We start from the raw sequence: 19,652 nt of genomic DNA, 5'->3' as shown, positions 1-19,652 counted from the left end.
CATACTTTTTACTCATACTGGAGTACATTTGTGAAGAAGGAACTACTGTTATTCTTCTATATTTGGCAATATTTGACTCATTACTTAAAAAAAATGGTAATTAATTTCAAACATTAGATAATACTAGAAATAACAGATTGTGCCACCAGTGGAGTTTCCTGTACCTCTTTCACCAATCAGATGTAGGCATGCAGTCACATGACCAGTTATTCACTATGGCGGGCAGAGTGGCCCAAGAAAGAAGAAACACATAATAACATGGGAAAGGCAACCATCTCCGCTAGAATTGAAGAGGATGAACACCCTTGGCCTCAAATACAAAGAATGTTTCGCTTACAAGAACAGCTTTATAATGCGGTGACTTCAGTGTGAGCCACAACAAACCAACATTTCAGCATGAAAAAACTCAACTTGTCTAACTGTGTCCAGGTAAGTTTACTCTAAATTTCTTTTTAGCTGTGGCTAGGTGGTAGGGCTGGGCGATATATCAAGTTTTTTAAAAATATCGATATATTTTCATACGAGATATAAGATGTGATAATATCGTTTATATCGATATAGTCTATGTTACGTTATAATTATACTTGTGGAGCCGCAGGTTTGCCTCTCTTTCATCCACTTTTGTCTCTCCTTCACTGAACACAACTCCCCCTCCCCCATAGTTTCACCTGCAGGCAATGACAAGATGAAAGCGGAAAATCTCTGTTAGCAAGTTACCGCGGATCGCCGGACGGTGTCAACGTGTTAGCGAGCTAACCTCGCTAACGACATGCAGCCCGGAGGAGCTGCACGGCCTAAAATCCTTTCATTTTCTCAAAACTCGACAGTGCGCCTTATGTATGAATTCTGGTTGTGCTCACTGACCGCGAACCGATTTTATGTGATACACAGCGCTCAGCAATCTGTCAAAAAATGTTTTAATATGACTTTGCTAAGCTACGGAGCTGCACCGCTTGATGGATTGTCGGAGAATTACGGCTACCGGGGAGGAGCCTCGCGGAGTGATACTACTGTGCTTCAATGTAATATTACCGTACTGTGTGTGTATAAGGACCACAAATGGCACCTGTTCAGAGACGTGGTGCAGCTGTAAAATCTGTCTCTTTGTTATTATGCTCAGCGTCTATTAGTTTACATTTTGACTGCACAATTGTGAGCTTTTTGTTATGCACAAAAACAACATTGTTTTATTTTATTTATGGACCATGATTATTTAATAAATGCTGATAATTTATTTTTGAGTAATTTCTTCATGTACATCTACGCTGTATGTAAATAAAAGTGCCCGTGTGACATCTGGGACACAGTGGGACTAAGAACTCTCTTTTTGTTCTTAACTTATGGCTTTAAAAAAAAAATATCGAGATATATATCTTATGTCGCCATCCAGCTAAAAAATATCGAGATATGAATTTTGGGTCATATCGCCCAGCCCTACTAGGTGGACTTCAGTCTAATGTTGTGTCAACAACTTTTTGATATGTCTGTAGTCCAACACACATGAATTAAATGGCTGAATTGCCACCTCAGCATGCAGTCAAGTACTCGCTAATGACCTAATAATTTTATTCTGGTGTGTTGCAGTGAGGGCATGTTTAATAGTTTTAGGACACTGGACCTCCTTGGCCTTGTTCACTTCTTCCCTGTGGAGAGGTCCGTCACATGACTGCGGGGATATGGAGGCGGTTTCCTCCTTCCTTCCTGAGTTTGACCAAACTAGAATCACATCATATTTTCGGCGCCACGTTGTGGTGAGATAAGTTTGAGATAACCTATCACCCACAAACTGTGTGAGCTATAAGCTAACAGCTAGCCTGGTTAATGAAGTTAGAGTTCCACGCAAATGTAAACACAGCTTGTCTCTACTGCTTTAACTGTTAAAGTGTGTGAATGTGTGTGTGAATGGGTGAATGACTGAATGTAGTGTAAAGCGCTTTGGGGTCCTTAGGGACTAAGTAAAGCACTATACAAATACAGGCCATTTACCATTTAAATCAGAAGGCAATGCTGCGGTTGACAGGGTTTATTATGTGAAACAGCAGCTTTAGTTTAAACAGCCTGTGTTAGGAGGCTAGCTTCATCCGTCTCCCTTCCCTTTGGTTGGAAGGGACGGGGTTTCATCTTTTTGCAGCCAGTCACGGCTTTCATCACCGTCTTTCTCGTCTTTCCCTGGAGTAACAGCCAAAACGTGCAAGGAGGATCTATTAGCTAGCACTGCTTAGCCTTGCATACGTTCCTATTCTAAACTTAATCTGGAATTCATTGCAAACTGTTTGTGTGGGATATGAATGACAACATTTTGTTTTTCAACAAGAGTTAGTAAAAAACATCTCCAGTGTGACAACATTTTTATGCCAAACATCCGCAGCTTGGCAGGCTATACAGCACTGTAATGCCCAGACCTCATTCTTTTGAAAACCATACATCTTTCCACAGGTCTGAACTTCATCAGACATCACCTAGACACAGAGCTGGATGAGGCCAGCACAAACAGCAGCCTGTCTGATGAAGATGACTTCTTTGGATCCATGGGGTCAGGAAAGCCAGGAGCCGAGTAGCAGGAGAGGTACCTTTCATGTCTGTTTACTGGAGGTGTGAATCTATTGCATGTCTTTCCCCACATCAAGAACCTGTCATTTAAAATCAATACAGCTCTTCCTGCATCTGGAGCTTGTGAAGGACTTCTTAGTAAGGCAGGACTCCTGTTCACTGTTAAACAGTTACATCTCCACAGCAAGAACCTTGAGAGCAAACTGCTGCTGAAGCTTAACCATCATTTCACTGAGCGAAGAAATGGCACATTTTTGCTAAATATGCAGAAATAGATGCACACCCATATAGTTTATGGTAAAGTAAACTGGCTTCTATGTACATGTTCTAATGTTTTCTCTGAGGCTACTGTACCATTTGGATTAAAAGTGACTTTAAAGTCTACAGCACATTCTTATCACTGGATATGGTTTGCTCCGTTTATATATTTATATTATTTATTGTATGTATTGGTTAAAAAGTTTTATGTTGTGAAAAACCGAAATCTGGAAATTAGAATTGTTGTGCCTTAATTGGGGCCCGAGCCCTGAGACCGCGAAGGCCCTTTTGTATCTGTTTCGTTTATTAATAATAATAATATTACTATTAATAGTATTTAGTGAAAACAAAAGCACAAGTTTACCATGCTCAAAAACTCATGAAATTTTGCACACATGTCAGGTCTGGTGAAAAATTACGTGTTTTAATGGTTTCACATATGAGCATTGCAAAATGGTCTGGAGCGCCACCTATACATTGTTAAATGAAGTCCCAAGAACACAAACTTTGAGCTACATGAATAAAATTTTGCCCAAATTTTGACAAACAAAAAAGTCATGAGCCCATCAATGCAACGCATTTGACATTGGGGAGAGCGCCACTTAGTGGGAACAGGAAATGTCATGTTTTAAACTTTGGTGTGCAGTATAGAAATTAGTGCCCTCAGCAGCCTTAAATTTCTCTAGGAAAGCCTTAAGGAGTTGGTCTTGGGCTGTATTGGGGCGATCGTGGCTCAAGAGTTGGGAGTTCGCCTTGTAATCGGAAGTTTGCCGGTTCGAGCCCCGGCTTCGACAGTCTCGATTGTTGTGTCCTTGGCCAAGACACTTCACCCGTTGCCTACTGGTGTTGGTCAGAGGGCCCGGTGGCGCCAGTGTCCGGCAGCCTCGCCTCTGTCAGTGCGCCCCAGGGTGGCTGTGGCTAGAATGTAGCTGCCATCACCAGTGTGTGAATGTGTGTGTGAATGGGTGGATGACTGGATGTGTAAAGCGCTTTGGGGTCCTTAGGGACTAGTGAAGCGCTATATAAATACAGGCCATTTACCATATTGGAAACTGTGAGTTTTCAGCAAAGGGCGTGACCCCAGCAGCAGGGCGAACATTGATGTGTCGCCATGAAGACCAAAATTGCTATAACTTAAAGGAATCCAGTCTGATTGCCCCCAAACTTCACAAGCAGGATAACACTCCCACCCTGAACAGACTGATATGCACATTGTCAGAAATACTCAGAGCGCCACCTAGTGGGAACAGGAAATGTCATGTCTTACACTTGGATGTACTGCTCCTCACATGATGATCAGATTCATCTGAAAAATGGTGAGAATAAACATCAGTCCCCAATGATGTTTCAGTGTCATAATTATATTTAATTTTAATAACTGTACAGTACTCTGATTTTGGTAACTATTGTCCTTGATGTAAATATGTAAAAAAATTGTATGTTACTGCTCTGTGCCCTGTGTACTGTTTGTTTGTGTATGTATTTTTCTTGCTGCTGTTACAACTGAATTTCCCCTTGTGGGACAATTAAAGGATTACTCCTATTCTATTCTAATTGTGAATTTAAATTGAATGGCGCACCCGTGTGGCAAGGCGATTCACCATGATTCACCTCTGTCAGTGCGCCCCAGGGCAGCTCTGGCTACAATGTAGCTTGCCATCACCAGTGTGTGAATGTGTGTGTGAATGGGTGGATGACTGAACGTGTAAAGCGCTTTGGGGTCCCTAGGGACTAAGTAAAGCACTACACAAATACAGGCCATTTACCATTTTTACCATGGAACATGATGTAGCTTTTGAGGGGCTTGGAAACCTCAAAAAATCTTGAAATCTGGCACACACCTCCAATGTGAGGAAGGCTTTCTTTTTGTCTGATCATTTTCATTAAATATTGCAAAATGGCTCCACAGCACCCCCTACAAAACTTCAAAATACCCTTGCCCTATGTTTGATTTTTGACTCTGAAACTTGGGAAGTTAATGTAAGATATCAAGATGTACAAAAAGGTGTCTTGGAGCAATACCTCAAATCCAACAGGAAGTCAGCCATTGTCAATTGAAGGTGTAATTTTGGTGACATTTTTTCCTCTTTTCAGGCCTCGTACTTTAACAACCTCCTCCTAAGGATCTCATCAGACTGATGTGATTGTCAGTGAATGGAATCTAAAGATGTTTGTGATGTTATATTGCGAAGCATTTTACGTTTGGTGAAATGGCATGGCCATGGCGTCACGCGGAGTTTTAAGCACCCGCCAAAAAGCACGAAACTGCTGTCATTCAAAGACACAATGCCCAGTCTCTCCCAAACTTCACAGGCATGATGAGAGCCAAGCTCAAAAATGTTTGATATGCCATTTCTCAGTAATGTTTAGAGCGCCACCTAGTGGAAAGAGGAAATGCAAAGTAGAGTATAATCATCATTGAACAAAATGAAATTTTATCTTGTTCTTCTACGCGTTAAATCCATCAGTGTGACATTAGATAGGACCTGCTGGGCGTAGGTGATGGGCGTGGCTCGACACGCCGGGGTACAAGGGCCGTCTTAACGCTGCTTGCAGCTTTAATTTGTTAATGTTTTTAAATATATTCTTTTGGAAAATACTAAAATTTGTGTATTTATTGTCATAGTTCTCAGCATCTGGAGAGAGTGTGGTGTGTTTTTGTCTCCCACCAGGGCGGAACTGGACTTTGCTTCCCCACCTCTGAACCCACCCTTAATGCACACGATTGGCTCATTCACACTGATTCTGCTCTAGCTTCTCATCACAAGCATTATTCCTGGCAGACTACTTAAGACGGCAGGAGATGCTGCTTCCTCGCTGGATTGTCACACTACCTAGCGTCAGTGTAGCCTCTTTACTCTTACTTGAGTAATTTTTTGAATGACTACTTTTCACTTTTACTTGAGTAACAATATTTTAAAGTAATGCTACTCTTACTTGAGCACAATTTTGGATACTCAACCTACCTCTGCACTCCTGGGTGAAGCCCACATTGTTTTTGACACCACTCAGACAGCCAGCAATTTAAGGAGAAGATGCGGCTAAACATGCCACTCCTTGTCCAATTGGGGAGGGGACCAGAGAAATCTACAGAGTCCCACAATTGTTTTGGCAAAGTTACACACTGATTCAATATTGACTTTATTGACCTCTGACTGACTTAGCTAGTAATCAGACACTAATTGTACTCACTGCATCCACAAAGCCACCAGCATTGTGGAGCATCCCACGAACTCTTCACTCCGCTGCAATGGCTCCCTGTTATATTCAGAATTCAAAATCCTGCTCCTCACATTCAACGTCTTAAATCATCAGGCCCCATCACCTATGGTCATGTGACAGGTACATACTGAACAATTTGCGTTTATGAGTGTTAGTACCTTTCTAGATGATAGGAAGTCCATAGCCTGAACAATCTGGTAAGAGAAGCTGATGAGATCATTGAGGCTGAGGAGAGGACTGTCACTGAGGAGCAGCGATGATGCCTCCTGCTGGTCTGAAGTAGAACAACACCAGTTAAACCAGAGATATCCCATACTTGTCCATGGAACAGCTTCTTAATATGGATGTTCAGTGACTTGACTCTGCAGGTAGGAGTGTGGTGTGTCCACATATTTATGGCCATAACTGTGTGCAGCCATCACCTGCAGGCGTGTACGGTGTCTCGTATACGGCGGGTTCGATGTCGGCGTAGCTGAGCTCCTTCATGGCAACGTACTGAGCGCTCTCCTCTTTGTTCATGTCTATGTAACCTCCATCATTGTCACTGTGAATGAGCCGGTGAGTCAGCACTGGACAGAATCTACATGTGTGTGTGGCTGTGGGTGTGTGACAGACCTCTTGGTCTGTGTGTCTCCATGTAGAAAGGTATGTTTGTTCCTCTGCAGGTAGTTCACCAGGTCTCCATGACAACAGAACTCAGTGATCAGATAGACGGGACCTGCACAGGTGACATGTCAGGATTAAGTTAGCATCAGTTTGAGTATGGACAGCATTGGAGATGGTTTAGGACTAAGACTTGGGTTAGAACTAAGTCAAGTATCTCCATAAATTATAATCCCAGGATACTGCAGATAACAAGAACAGCTCTGTTTAATCTCCGCTATGTACAGTCAGTGTGCCTCACCTGTTCACTCATTAGTGTTGGTCATAATCAGTCATGGTTAAGTTGGAAACTTGTAAATAAATAAAAATAAAATTACTTACTGTAGGATAGACATTAGTTTGTGAATACTCGGGAAAAGAATAGTCTAGAAATAAATGAGGATTAGAAGAGGATTAATTCTGTATTTGCTTGGAATTATGTCTGGATTATGTCTTAATGCATGCTCAATCATCCAGGTAAGTAAATCTCCAAAAGTTGATTCTGTTCATCTGGACATAAAATGGTAAATGGTAAATGGCCTGTATTTGTATAGCGCTTTATTTGGTCCCTAGGGACCCCAAAGAACTTTACACTACATTCAGCCATTCACCCATTCACACACTGGTGATGGCAAGCTACATCGTAGCCAGAGCTGCCCTGGGGCGCACTGACAGAGGTGTAGCATTTTCAGTTTCAGAAACGTTTCGTCACTCATCCAAGTGACTTCTTCAGTCTCAGCTGACTGCAGGTTTCCCAAATCTTATAAACAGTACATTTGCAAAATGACTGAAACCAGTGAAACCACTGAAGGAACAATGGGCTGGGAGGCCAGGTTCTTCAGTGGGCTGGTTTCAGTAATTATGCAAATGTACTGTTTATAAGATTGGGGAAACCTGCAGTCAGCTGAGACTGAAGAAGTCACTTGGATGAGTGACGAATTGTTTCTCCCACTGAAAACGCTGCGTCCAGATGAACAAAATCAACCTTTGGAGATATGTCTGGATTTGTTTAAGAATGATATTAGGGTTATATGAAGAACACTTTGGGATTAAACAAAGATTATATCAGGAGTAAACTGAGACCTCCTCTCGTGCAGGCTCCCAGCAGGTTGACAACATTCAGGTGAGGACCGAGATGAACCAAAACCTTCAACTCTGACATCAGAGACTGAACTGCATCACTTCTCGCTGCAGAAAGACAGAGTCAGTCAGTCAGACAGTCAGACAGACGGGTAGATAGCCCAACCAACAGAAAGACAGAGAGACAGACCTACAGACAAACAGATACATTCAGACAGACAGACAAAAAAAAAACAGTCAGGAAGAGTTTGTCAGACATACAAACAAACAAGAGACAGACAGACAGTCAGAGTGTCACAGACACACAGCTAGACAGTATGTGGTGCTGTCATTTGGTGTTGGTTCTCTCTGTGGTAGAGTATCACTTCCTGTTCCATTTGTGTAGCTCACCTGTGCAGCCAATTTAATTAAACACTTACAGATAACATTTTATTTCACAGCATAATCTTCACTTACTTCATCCAAAGCACAGTCTCTGTGTACTCACTACCTAATTTATAGCCAAAGTATTCACTCACTGTGTCTTTACTGTTTTGCTAGCTTAGCTTAGCTTATAACGCACTCGCTAGCAGCATGGCCTCTTCACGTGTCCCTCCTGCACTTTCCTGCTCATTGTGTCAGATGTTTAGTTACTCTTCTGCGTCCTTTAGCAGTAATGATACTTGTAACAAATGCAGCATATTTGCAGCTCTGGAGGCCAGGATTACTGAATTGGAGACTCAGCTTCGCACCCTTCATTCACCCGCAGCTAGCCAGGCCCCTGTAGCTGGGGCAGCCAAAGATAGCGTAGGCCCCGCTAGCTATTCCCCGGCAGACCCCAAGCAGCTGGGGAAAGAGGGCGGCTGGGTGACGGTGAGGAGGAAGCATTGTCTTAAACAAAAGGTCCAGGTACACCACCAACCTGTTCATGTGTCTAACCATTTTTCCCCACTCGGCGACACACCCGCTGGGGGTCAAACTCTGGTAATTGATGATTCTGTTCTCAGACATGTGAAGCTACAGACACCGGCAATCATAGTCAATTGTCTTCCAGGGGCAAGAGCAGGCGACATTGAGGGAAATGTAAAACTGCTGGCTAAGGGTAAATGTAAATTCAGTAAAATTATAACTCAGAATCAGAATCTGAAAAACTATTAATCCCAGAGGTAAACTGAGTTGTCATAGTAGCAAATATACAATAACCAACAAGCACTCATATAAAATTAGTGTAGAAACAGAGATATTGATAGATAAATATAGAAATAGGTGTAACCCAGTTTCTAAAATCATCTAATTTCATGTTCATTATTTCTGCTCTTATAGTCCTTCTTTAATGACAGTGAAACAAAATCAATATATTTATGTAAACCTAAAAGGGACGCAGATTTATATATGTGTTTTGGTTAAACAAGAGGTTTTTTTTTTCCAAGTGTTGATGAGCTCTGATGAGAGCCTATTGTTTTATTCCACTCCTCTCGTGTAAGCCAATCGGTAAAGCTCTAGGTAGCTCTTGTCCCTCTTTAGTACCAGCTCCCAAGTTTTAGTGTCTTGCTTCTACAGCCGATCAGAGCAGGTGGGCTAAAACATTTTTATCGGTAAGCTCTAACAAGTTAAAAACCATTTAAACTGATATTGTTCATGAAGTACAGTTTTGTGTTTGCTGTCATAGAGGACAGAGCGTCACCTTCCTTATACTGTTTTGATGTCAATCGGTTATTTTACTATGCTCAGTAATGGATATGTGGAGGTAATTTTTAGTGTATTTCCACTTGTACTATTAGGCCTATGGTACGTGAAGCACATCTATGTTAATATTCCTTTTCGTAGACTGAAGTCACCTGTTTACATGTTATTGAAATTGATTATATGCACTTTGTTCAGTTTCTGATAATTTTTTGCATATTATTCCATTTCTTAAAAGGAGTGATATACTTATTTATTTGGGACGAATCCAAGGACCAGTTCAGCGATTCCAAATCCCGGAGTATTCCAGTGTTCATTGGAGCCAACCTGAGATTCTAGTGGACAATACACATATGTGCGCACACTCTTTTGCACATTGATGGACTGCAATCCTGCACTGTACAAGTAATGCGGTAGGACAGACAAACACACGCACACACTTCTCATTGGACAGAACTTTGTTGCAATACATCCATTTGTCATGGGCCCCACTGGTACCATTTGGACCTAAAAGACTCATTCTTTACTTGTGCACAATTTAATTTAATTTAATTTATTTTTTTGCTACTTTGGGGGAAATTTTATATACTTCAAATCTTTGTTAAAATGTGTTGTAATTCTGTGTTGTTTAAAAAAACATCTTTTTAAAAAAAGGCTTAAATCACTAAAATTTCCTTTAAGCCACACAACTGTGCTTTGTCTGGTTTCTCTGTCATTCATTTCTCTGTACCAGAGCTCTAAGAGTCATTCTTACTCTTCTGATACTAGCCGATATTACTAATCACCTTGGTTATTATCCATTGGTACTGTATATAAACCCACATAAGTGCTACATATAGGTATAAATAGGGGTGGGCGGTTTAAATGGTATACGGTAGAAACTATATAAATCTGGCCAACAGTAGGAATTTTAACTATACCGCTCTACCGCAATAGCACATGTGTGTCATCAAGCTGCGCCTGTTTTGGTGGAAAGCATTGCAGCGGCTGCAAGCAATATCATCTGCAAATTCTGCCGGGTGACAGTAATGGCAAAGAGACGAAGCACGTTTGGAATGTGGTGCAAGCCAAAAACTGCTCTTCTTCCACTTCTTTACCATTGATTCATTAATGCTGAATTCTGTTGAAGGAACCTGTTGGTGAAACTGCTTTTCAATTCAATTCAATTCAATTTAATTTTATTTATATAGCGCCAAATCACAACAAAAGTTGCCTCAAGGTGCTTCATAGATACAGAGAAAAACCCAACAATCATATGACCCCCTATGAGCAGCACTTTGGCGACAGTGGGAAGGAAAAACTCCCTTTTAACAGGAAGAAACCTCCGGCAGAACCAGGCTCAGGGAGGGGCGGGGCCATCTGCTGCGACCGGTTGGGGTGAGAGAAGGAAGACAGGATAAAAGACATGCTGTGGAAGAGAGACAGAGGTTAATAACAGATATGATTCAATGCAGAGAGGTCTGTTAACACATAGTGAGTGAGAAAGGTGACTGGAAAGGAAAAACTCAATGCATCATGGGAATCCCCCAGCAGCCTATGTCTATTACAGCATAACTAAGGGAGGATTCAGGGTCACCTGGTCCAGCCCTAACTATATTTTCACACTGGCTGTAATGACACCCAGGTTATGTCAATCGGAGGTCACTAAAATCAATATTGAATCGGTGTGTAACTTTGCCAAAACAATGTGGGACTCTGTATTTTTCTCTGGTCCCCTCCCCAATCAGACCAGGAGTGACATGTTTAGCCGCATGTTCTCCTTAAATTGCTGGCTGTCTGAGTGGTGTCAAAAAAACGATGCGGGCTTCATAGATAATTGGGAAAGTTTCTGGCGGAAAACCTGGTCTTCTTAGGGGATACTTTGGATGGAGCAGCTCTCATTTCTAGAAATCTGGCCAAAGTATTAAACCCCCTCAAGATGGCAGCACATACGGTAGCACATAGGTATGCAGCAGCACAGCGCTCCCAACTACTGTGCACCTTTTTGGGTTTTTCATGCCTTTTCTTTGCTCCTTCCTGCAACTCACTGATCACTTTCAGTCATCAGGAACTAACAGACATCAGCCTCGGCCTAAGCCTCGACTTTACTTTGGATTGAAATTCCACCAACTTGTTCAGGATTCTACCAGGGGGATAGGACAGTCAACCATGTGTATGGTGACATGAAGCAGATGATGTTCTTCTCCAACTATAGGACTGTCTTGATCTCACAGACTGGTCCATCTTTGAACAGCAGGTTCCAGAGACTTTCCATCAGTGTGTCCTTATCATTTCCTTACCCTAAACATTTCCTGATAACATTTACATTTACAATAATTGATTACACAGCAGCGGAGAGTTGACTTCATCACAGTAGATGACTTTCTGAAAGTGCTGTAACTAAGTTTAAGAATATAATCCACCTGTGGCGGACCACTGGAGGGCTCCACTCACACCCAGTTCTCAGGAAGTGTTGTTGCTGTGTTTTGGAGGGAAAAGTATTCAGTTGTGTGGTGATGAGTAATAAACCAGCAGTGTTAATCGAGAGCTCTCGTGTCGTCTGTGTTTACCTCCACACACCCACTGTTATCATCTTCAATGCCCTGTACCAACACAGAGCAGAGCAGCTACCTGAACGCTACTCCAACAGAGGTCGATCATCTTGCTATTAACCTCCTAGGACCTGGCTTCCACATATGTGGACATCACATTTTGGGTTATTTAGACCAAAATACTCAATTTTGCTCTAAAACTGCCTGATATCCACTTACGAGGACATTATACTGCTACTGTTCTATCGAAATTTTAAACAAATATCCTCATATGTGGCTCTGATTTTTCTTAGAAACAAAAATTAGGTAAAAAAAAAATCTGGTGATTCTTTGTTTTTACATTCATCGGGTCCCAATCAGCCCAAATATCAAAGAGAAATTAAAAATGCATGCTGTGGAAGAGTTCGGGTCTTAGGAGGATAATTTTACCTCCTCACTACGTACGACTCTGGATACTGTAGCTCCTGTGAAAACTAAGGCCTTAAATCAGAAGTACCTGACTCCGTGGTATAATTCTCAAACACGTAGCCTAAAGCAGATGACTCGTAAGCTGGAGAGAAAATGGCATGTCACAAATTTAGAAGCTCATCATTTAGCCTGGAGAAATAGTTTGCTGCTTTATAAGAAAGCCCTCCGCAAAGCCAGAACATCTTACTATTCATCACTGATTGAAGAAAATAAGAACAACCCCAGGTTTCTCTTCAGCACTGTAGCCAGGCTGACAAAAAGTCAGAGCACCGTTGAGCCAACCCTCCCTTTAACGTTAACTAGTAATGACTTCATGAACTTCTTCGCAAATACGATTTTAACCATTAGAGAAAAAATGACTCATAATCATCTCACAGATGTAACATTATCTACAGCTACTTTCAGTACCATTGATACTCATTTAGAGTCTTTTCTCCAATTGATCTTTCTGAGTTAACTTTGTAAATATTTCTTCCAAACCATCAATGTGTCTTTTAGACCCCATTCCTATAAAACTGCTCAAAGAAGTCCTGCCTTTAATTAATGTTTCAATCAATTTAGTTCAATTCAGTTGTATTTATACAGCACCAATCACAACAACAGTTGTCTCAAGGCACTTTATATTGTAATTTACACCCTACAATAATACATACAGAGAAAACCCCAACAATCATATGACCCCCTATGAGCAAGCACTTTGGCAACAGTGGGAAGGAAAAACTCCTTTTTAACAGGAAGAAACCTCCTGCAGAACCAGGCTCAGGGAGGGCTGTGATTGGTTGGGGTGAGAGAAGGAAGACAGGATAAAAGACATGCTGTGGAAGAGAGACAGAGGTTAATAACAGATATGATTCAATGCAGAGAGGTCTATTAGTGAGTGAAGAAGAAACACCCAGTGCATCATGGGAATCCCCCAGCAGCCTATGTCTATTGCAGCATAACTAAGGGAGGATTCAGGGTCACCTGGTCCAGCCCTAACTATATGCTTTAGCAAAAAGGAAAGTTTGAAGCCTAATCTTGAAAGTAGAGATAGTGTCTGTTTCTTGAATCTAAACTGGAAGCTGGTTCCACAGAAGAGGTGCCTGAAAACTGAAGGCTCTGCCTCCCATTCTACTTTTAAATACTCTAGGAACAACAAGTAGGCCTGCAGAGCGAGAGCGAAGTGCTCTAATAGGGTGATATGGTACTACAAGGTCATTAAGATAAGATGGGGCCTGATTATTTAAGACCTTGTATGTGAGGAGCAGGATTTTGAATTCTGGATTTAACAGGAAGCCAAAACAGGAGAAATCTGCTCTCTCTTTCTAGTCCCTGTCAGGACTCTTGCTGCAACATTTTGGATTAACTGAAGGCTTTTCAGGGAGTTTTTAGGCCATCCTGATAATAATGAATTTCAGTAGTCCAGCCTAGTTTTTCAGCGTCACTCTGAGACAGGATATTTCTAACTTTAGAGATGTTGCACAAATGGAAGAAAGCAGTCTTACATATTTGTTTAATATGTGCATTGAAGGACATGTCCTGGTCAAAAATGACTCCAAGGTTCCTCACAGTTTACTGGAGGCCAAGGTAATGCCATCCACGGGGTAACCGTGGTTCAGGGGGTTGGGAAGCGCATCTTGTAACCGGAAGGTTGCCAGTTGGATCCCCAGCTTTGTCTGTCCTGGTCATTGTGTCCTTGGGCAAGACACTTCACCCTACTGGTGTTGGCTGGTGGGGCCGATGACAGCCTCGCTTCTGTCAGTCTGCCCCAGGGCAGCTGTGGCTATAACTGTGGTTTGCCTCCACCAGTGTGTGAATGTGAGAGTGACTGACTAGTGGAATTGTAAAGCACTTTGAGTGTCTAGAAAAGCGCTTTATAAATGCAATCCATTACTATCCAGAGTAAGAATCTGGTTAGATACCATATTTCTAAGATCTTCAGGGCCGAGTACAATAAGTTCAGTTTGATCTGAATTAAGAAGCAGAAAGTTAGCGGCCATCCAGGTCTTTATGTCTTTAAGACATTCCTGCAGTTTAACTCATTGGTGTGTGTTATCTGGCTTCATGGACAGATAGAGCTGGGTGTCATCTGCATAGCAGTGAAAATGTATGCTATGTCTTCTAATGATGCTGCCTAAGGGAAGCATGTATAATGTAAACAGAATTGGTCCTAGCACTGAACCCTGTGCAACTCCATAATTAACCTCAGTGTGTGAAGTGTGTGAAGAAGACTCTCCATTTACATGCACAAATTGGAGTCTGTTAGATAGACATGATACAAACCACTGACAGACAGACAGTCAGAGAGACTGAAAGACAGACAGACAGCTACGTACGTTTGACCATCTTCACGGCCGCCTTTGTAGAATGAGAATTAATCAGACCAGAGATGGTTGCCTCAACAACACGTCCGAAAGCCCCTGAACCCAGCACCTGTCCTGAAGACAGAGAGGCAGATGGGGTTTCTGCGATGATAGAATGACTTTCTCATCTTACTTCAAACTGCAACTTACTCCAAAGCTTAAAGGTCAGTAACATAGTCTTTAGATGTGGAACGATTCAGTCCAAATGTGAATTTCAGCTTTGATATAAAAGAATCTGATAAGGAATTGAGTTTTTATACACAGTTGTCCCATTTTTTCTCAGGCTCAGGTGTGATTGGACAGTATCGTGGTTGGTTGAGTTTCTTGATGACTTTCTTGATGAAATCAAAGATTTGCAGTTTGTTCCAAGTGCTCATTGGAACATTGAATATATTCTGCAGCATGAGGAAGATCTGAAAAACATCTGAAACACAATCTCCCAGGGGAAATTTCTGTTTACAATCAGGAAACGCCTTCATGAATGGCCCAGAATCCTCAGCTGCACAATCATCAATCTTCACACCTAGTGGAGGTAGGATGAGGGTCACTGAGAGTCAAATTGCTGAGACAGAGCTCCATAGATAGCAGATCAATAATCACACTGAAAATTATGTGAAAACAATCCAGAAGTGTTTGAAGGCAAAAACAGGTTTATACCTGTTTGGAGCCAAAGACAAAACCCAGGACACAAAGACTCGTGCCGTGTAAGGCACAATGAGGGAGAGACATTGATGAATTAATCTCATTGTTACATAAAATATGGTTTTGCAGTCTTACCAAGAACTACATGGTCTCTGTCTATTTCCCAGGTTGGGCTGTAGGGCAGCTGGGTGGGGTCGAGGTAGGTGTACTGCTGTCCATCAGGACTCACAGACTCGATCACCTTCCAACGAACTTCATAATGAGGTTTCTACACACAGAAATAAAACGGAACCAAATACTTTGGTGGATTCATGAAGTTACATGAACATGCAGCAAATATTTGACGGTCCATGCAACAGTAATGGAGCTAGTACTACTGTTCAGCTAGACGTTTATTTCATCTGAATACTAACTTTCCTCCATAAGATGATGAGGATGATGAGGAAGATGACAGCAATGATGACCAACACCAGGACTACTGCTAAGACCACCACCTGAGACAGGAGAGCTGAACACAGATAACATAAGAAATGTTAGAAATAAACACAATAATTTACCCTAAACAACAAAAAAACAAACAAAACCTGCCAAAAACTGTAGGATTAATTATTATTTTGTTTTAATATTAACTTTTTTTAGCAGGAGGCTTGACTTTATCCCTCTCACCCAGTACTGATCATCTTTTCTTGTGGGTTTATCCTAAATAGAGCTTCTCTTATTGAAAGCAATTTTATTTATATAGCGCCAAATCACCACAACTGCCTCAAGGCGTTTTATATTGTAAGGTAAAGAAGCTAAAGAAGAGACAGAAACCTCCAGCAGAACAAGGCTCAAGGACCGGTGGGGGTGAGGGGAGGGTGCCGGTTCTGTCATGATGCGGAGTCTAGTGACTCCGTGTTTATGTTTGCGATTATTGATATTGTTTCTGGTTATTAATGATTTCTAGTGCTTAGATGTTCCTGTGCCTCACTTTTGTTCCCTCTTGTCATCCCTGTTTCTACTTTCGTGTGCCTCCTGTTTTACTTTGACAGTCTGTGTCGGGTGCCGGTTTCTGTTTTGCTTTCTCCATGTCTCATCTTCTTCGATTAGTTACAGCTGTGTTCCCTTCCTGTTCCCTGTTTCCTCATGTGTGTATTCTCCGTTGCTACCAGTCAGATCGTCTGTTCATCGTCCCCTGTGTATCTCCACCTGCATTTCCAAGTTTCAGGCTTTTCTTTGTATTTGTCAGTTCCCTGTTTGCCTCTGGGTTTTTTTGTTTTTTTTTTCCCGCCAACAATTACAGCTTGCTTTTTGTTAAACATTCACCTCCACTCCATGTGTCTGCAATTGGGTCCACCCTCTAACCCCGCCACGGTCTGCCAGCTCAGACAGTGACAGGTTCTCCTGGCTCTTTAATGAATGAATGAATGAATGAATGCTTTATTGGCCATATGCAGGTTGCCCCACAGAGGAATAGGACCCCCCCCCCCCCCCCCCCGACTTACACACACAACAACAAGACAACACAAGGGAATACAGTCGGAGATCGGCAGCGTTGGGAGAATAACACTGAAAAAATTACACAACATTGGGAAAAGTACAAGAGGAAAAAAAAGAGACCTCTTCACACGCTGGGCAACCTATGGGAGGACAGCATGAGAACAGGAAACAAAAAAAAAAAAAACTCCTCTGCAAAGAGAGCACATTAATGTCCACATCACAACATCAGAGCACATGACAAGCCACAGGGGATGGATAGGGGGGTGGGGGGTGATTCGAAGGAACACAGCAGTCGTCCTGCACCATGCTACCATTTCAGCGCGGCACGCAGACCCGCTGCCTTCCCCCGCAGGAACAAGCATCGAAGGCGTTTGGAAGGGAGGGGGATGAGTGCGTGCTTACCAGTGTAAGTGTATGTGTGTGCGTGTCCATAGTTCAGCTGAGACAGTGTCCTTCGCTGTATCAGGCTAAGTAAACAGTCCTCCAGCCGATCCAGGTGTCCTTCATGGGGCGGGAAGAATAGTCATCACACAGTCGTTATCAGGGAGTTGTTTTGGTGGGCTCCAGCCTTGGGCCTGAGCAGCTGGCGCCGTGGTGTCCAAATGTAGAATATTGTTGATTTCTCCTTTATGCGAGCAGCGAATTTAGCACTCTGACACTGGGGCCTCGATTTCCCGTTGGAGCGCTGCGAGCCTCCCCATGATGGTATCAAGCTTCTGTTCCGTGGTGTTGTCATTCTTTTGGTTCTGAGACCCCACAGCTGCAGTGAGCCGTTCTGCGATGTTATCCAACTTTCGCTCAAGGGTGTTATTGTGAGCAGGCCCCTCTCTGATGTATCCCATCATACGCTCAATGGTGTTAGTTTGAGTCTTCACGGCAGCTGTAAGCGTCTCCAAGGTGTTAACCATGCTGCGTTCGGCGTGGGAGGCCGCGCCTCGTCCCATCGCTTCAATTCCAGCGGTCAGCTTAGGGGGGGTTTGAACAGCTGGTTCCGCTCTCTTATTTCTCCGATAAGTCAGGGCCAAGCCAGCTCCGATCAGCAAGAACCCTGTTATCATGGTTCCGAATAGGTAAATATCCTCAGCGTCCTCGATAGACAGTCCCGCCAGGCACAAGATCCTCCAGGTTTGCCACCCATCCATCGTGTATCCGGCAGGGAAAGTCCCTCCAGGGCACTCGGGCTCTCCCGAGCCCAGACTTCTCGTTGAGAAGAGGGTAAATGGTAAATGGTAAATGGCCTGCATTTGTAGGGTGTCAATAGCGTTCAGAGACCAGTTGATCAAATCCATAATTCTCTGTTAGGTTTTAGAGAACGACAGTGAGAGACTGTTCAAGGGGAAAGTAGTGCACGCGAGACAAGACAGGACACAAGAGGCTAAGCAGGGAAGATAAGGGGAAGGAGGAGAGGAGAAAAGTGCGACCGCCTTCACCGAGAGCCAAGTAAGAGAGCCAAGCCAAGTAATATTTCAGGTTCCTCTTTTTAGCAGAAGATTTGACTCTGTCACATCCAGCACTGATCATCGTCCTCTGAGGGTTTTCCTAACCAGTGCTGCTCTCTTTGTTGAGGCCTCAGTTCTTCTTCAGTAGATTTTCTTTAGAAATAAATTCTTCTTTGTCTCTCTGAGCTCCTCCTGAGATGTTTGAGTCTTTGTACCAAACTCAGTGAAACTTCAGCTTCTGATCATCTCCTCCATGTATCTGCAGCACCTTTATTCAAAGTACTGAACATCTGGCAGGAGATCCCGATGTTCACATGCTGACCAGATGAGTTATGGTGTGTTAGTCTAAGTCACAGCATGAGCTTGTCTCCACTTCTCTAGTCACATTTCACTTTTCATCTCTTCCTTCATGCATTCAGCCACTCCTGTGACCTCTGTGATGGACAGGAGCTCTGAGGAGCTCTTTCTCCTCTGTCAGCAGCTGTTTGTGTGCTCAGGATGTGGACGATGTTTTAAAGCAGACATCTGAAGACAGTGTTTGAATGAACGTTCTGCCTCAGTTCCTCAGAGAACCCGCCTGAGCTCAAACGCCTGCAGCATGGATACGTACAGCTGGAGATGACTCGCAGGTCCTTCGCTTGTCTGCCCACCGAGTTTGTGGCTTCACAGCGAACGGCCGACAGAGAGCTGAGAGTCTGGAGGGTCAGCATGCTGTGTACCTGCACAGGTAGAACAAACACACACAGAGCCACCGGTCAACTTAATATGTTACTGTTTCCCCTCCCTTCTGATGACATCACTCTCTTGATGTCAGTGGTTACCTGGGTGACACCTCTCTCTGCCACCATAGTAATGTTCTCCTGTAGCGTCATGCCCTCTGAGTCTTTTGATTGGCTCCTCCACTCGCCATTCAAATGATTGCATCTGCAGTAGGTTAAAGGACAGGATCACCATGGTAACACCAATACTGTTTGTGTGTGTGTGTGTGTGCGTGTGTGTGTGTGTGTGTGCGTGTGTGTGTGTGTGTGCGCGTGTGTGTGTGTGTGTGCGTGCGTGTTTACCTGTGTGAGCTGGAACAGGTGTACCAGGTAACAGAGGGGGGTGGAGCTCCCTCACTCACACACAGCACAGCGTTACTCCTGACCTCTGACAGGGATGTGATCCTGGGTGGAGCTACACACACACACACACACACGTGTTATTAAAAAGTAAAATGTGCCCTCTGTTTAAATGCATACACAGATGTCTGCTAGGAGGCGGAGCCTGAGGTCATGTGATAATGTTACTCCTCAGCTCACACAATACACTCGTTACTGAGCATGCACACAAAAGGTCTG

The 19,652-nt window shown here is 43.0% G+C and overlaps 1 protein-coding gene across 2 annotated transcripts in view; it reads right to left on the bottom strand.

Moving 5' to 3' along the window:
* The window catches only part of LOC147320139 (platelet-derived growth factor receptor beta-like), a 45,518-nt gene that overhangs the window by 11,184 nt on the left and 14,682 nt on the right, over nt 1–19,652 (bottom strand). For both annotated transcript variants that reach the window (XM_086307968.1, XM_086307969.1), the window contains 10 exons: nt 19,377–19,488; nt 19,137–19,239; nt 18,926–19,034; nt 15,811–15,905; nt 15,533–15,665; nt 14,729–14,830; nt 7,756–7,860; nt 6,646–6,748; nt 6,453–6,574; nt 6,189–6,304 (listed from right to left, as the gene is read on the bottom strand). In XM_086307968.1, the coding sequence (XP_086164094.1) occupies nt 6,189–6,304; nt 6,453–6,574; nt 6,646–6,748; nt 7,756–7,860; nt 14,729–14,830; nt 15,533–15,665; nt 15,811–15,905; nt 18,926–19,034; nt 19,137–19,239; nt 19,377–19,488 (1,100 nt within the window). The remainder of the gene's footprint in view (nt 1–6,188; nt 6,305–6,452; nt 6,575–6,645; nt 6,749–7,755; nt 7,861–14,728; nt 14,831–15,532; nt 15,666–15,810; nt 15,906–18,925; nt 19,035–19,136; nt 19,240–19,376; nt 19,489–19,652) is intronic.

This window comes from Aulonocara sp. 'chitande type north' Nkhata Bay, linkage group LG10 (genome assembly GCF_057382095.1).
Source record: "Aulonocara sp. 'chitande type north' Nkhata Bay isolate Kocher_YH1m ecotype deep benthic linkage group LG10, A_spYH_male_GT1.1, whole genome shotgun sequence".
Lineage (NCBI taxonomy): Eukaryota > Metazoa > Chordata > Actinopteri > Cichliformes > Cichlidae > Aulonocara > Aulonocara sp. 'chitande type north' Nkhata Bay.
The sequence above is the reverse complement of the archived record's forward strand: the minus strand, read 5'-3'. Positions and strand labels throughout refer to the sequence as shown.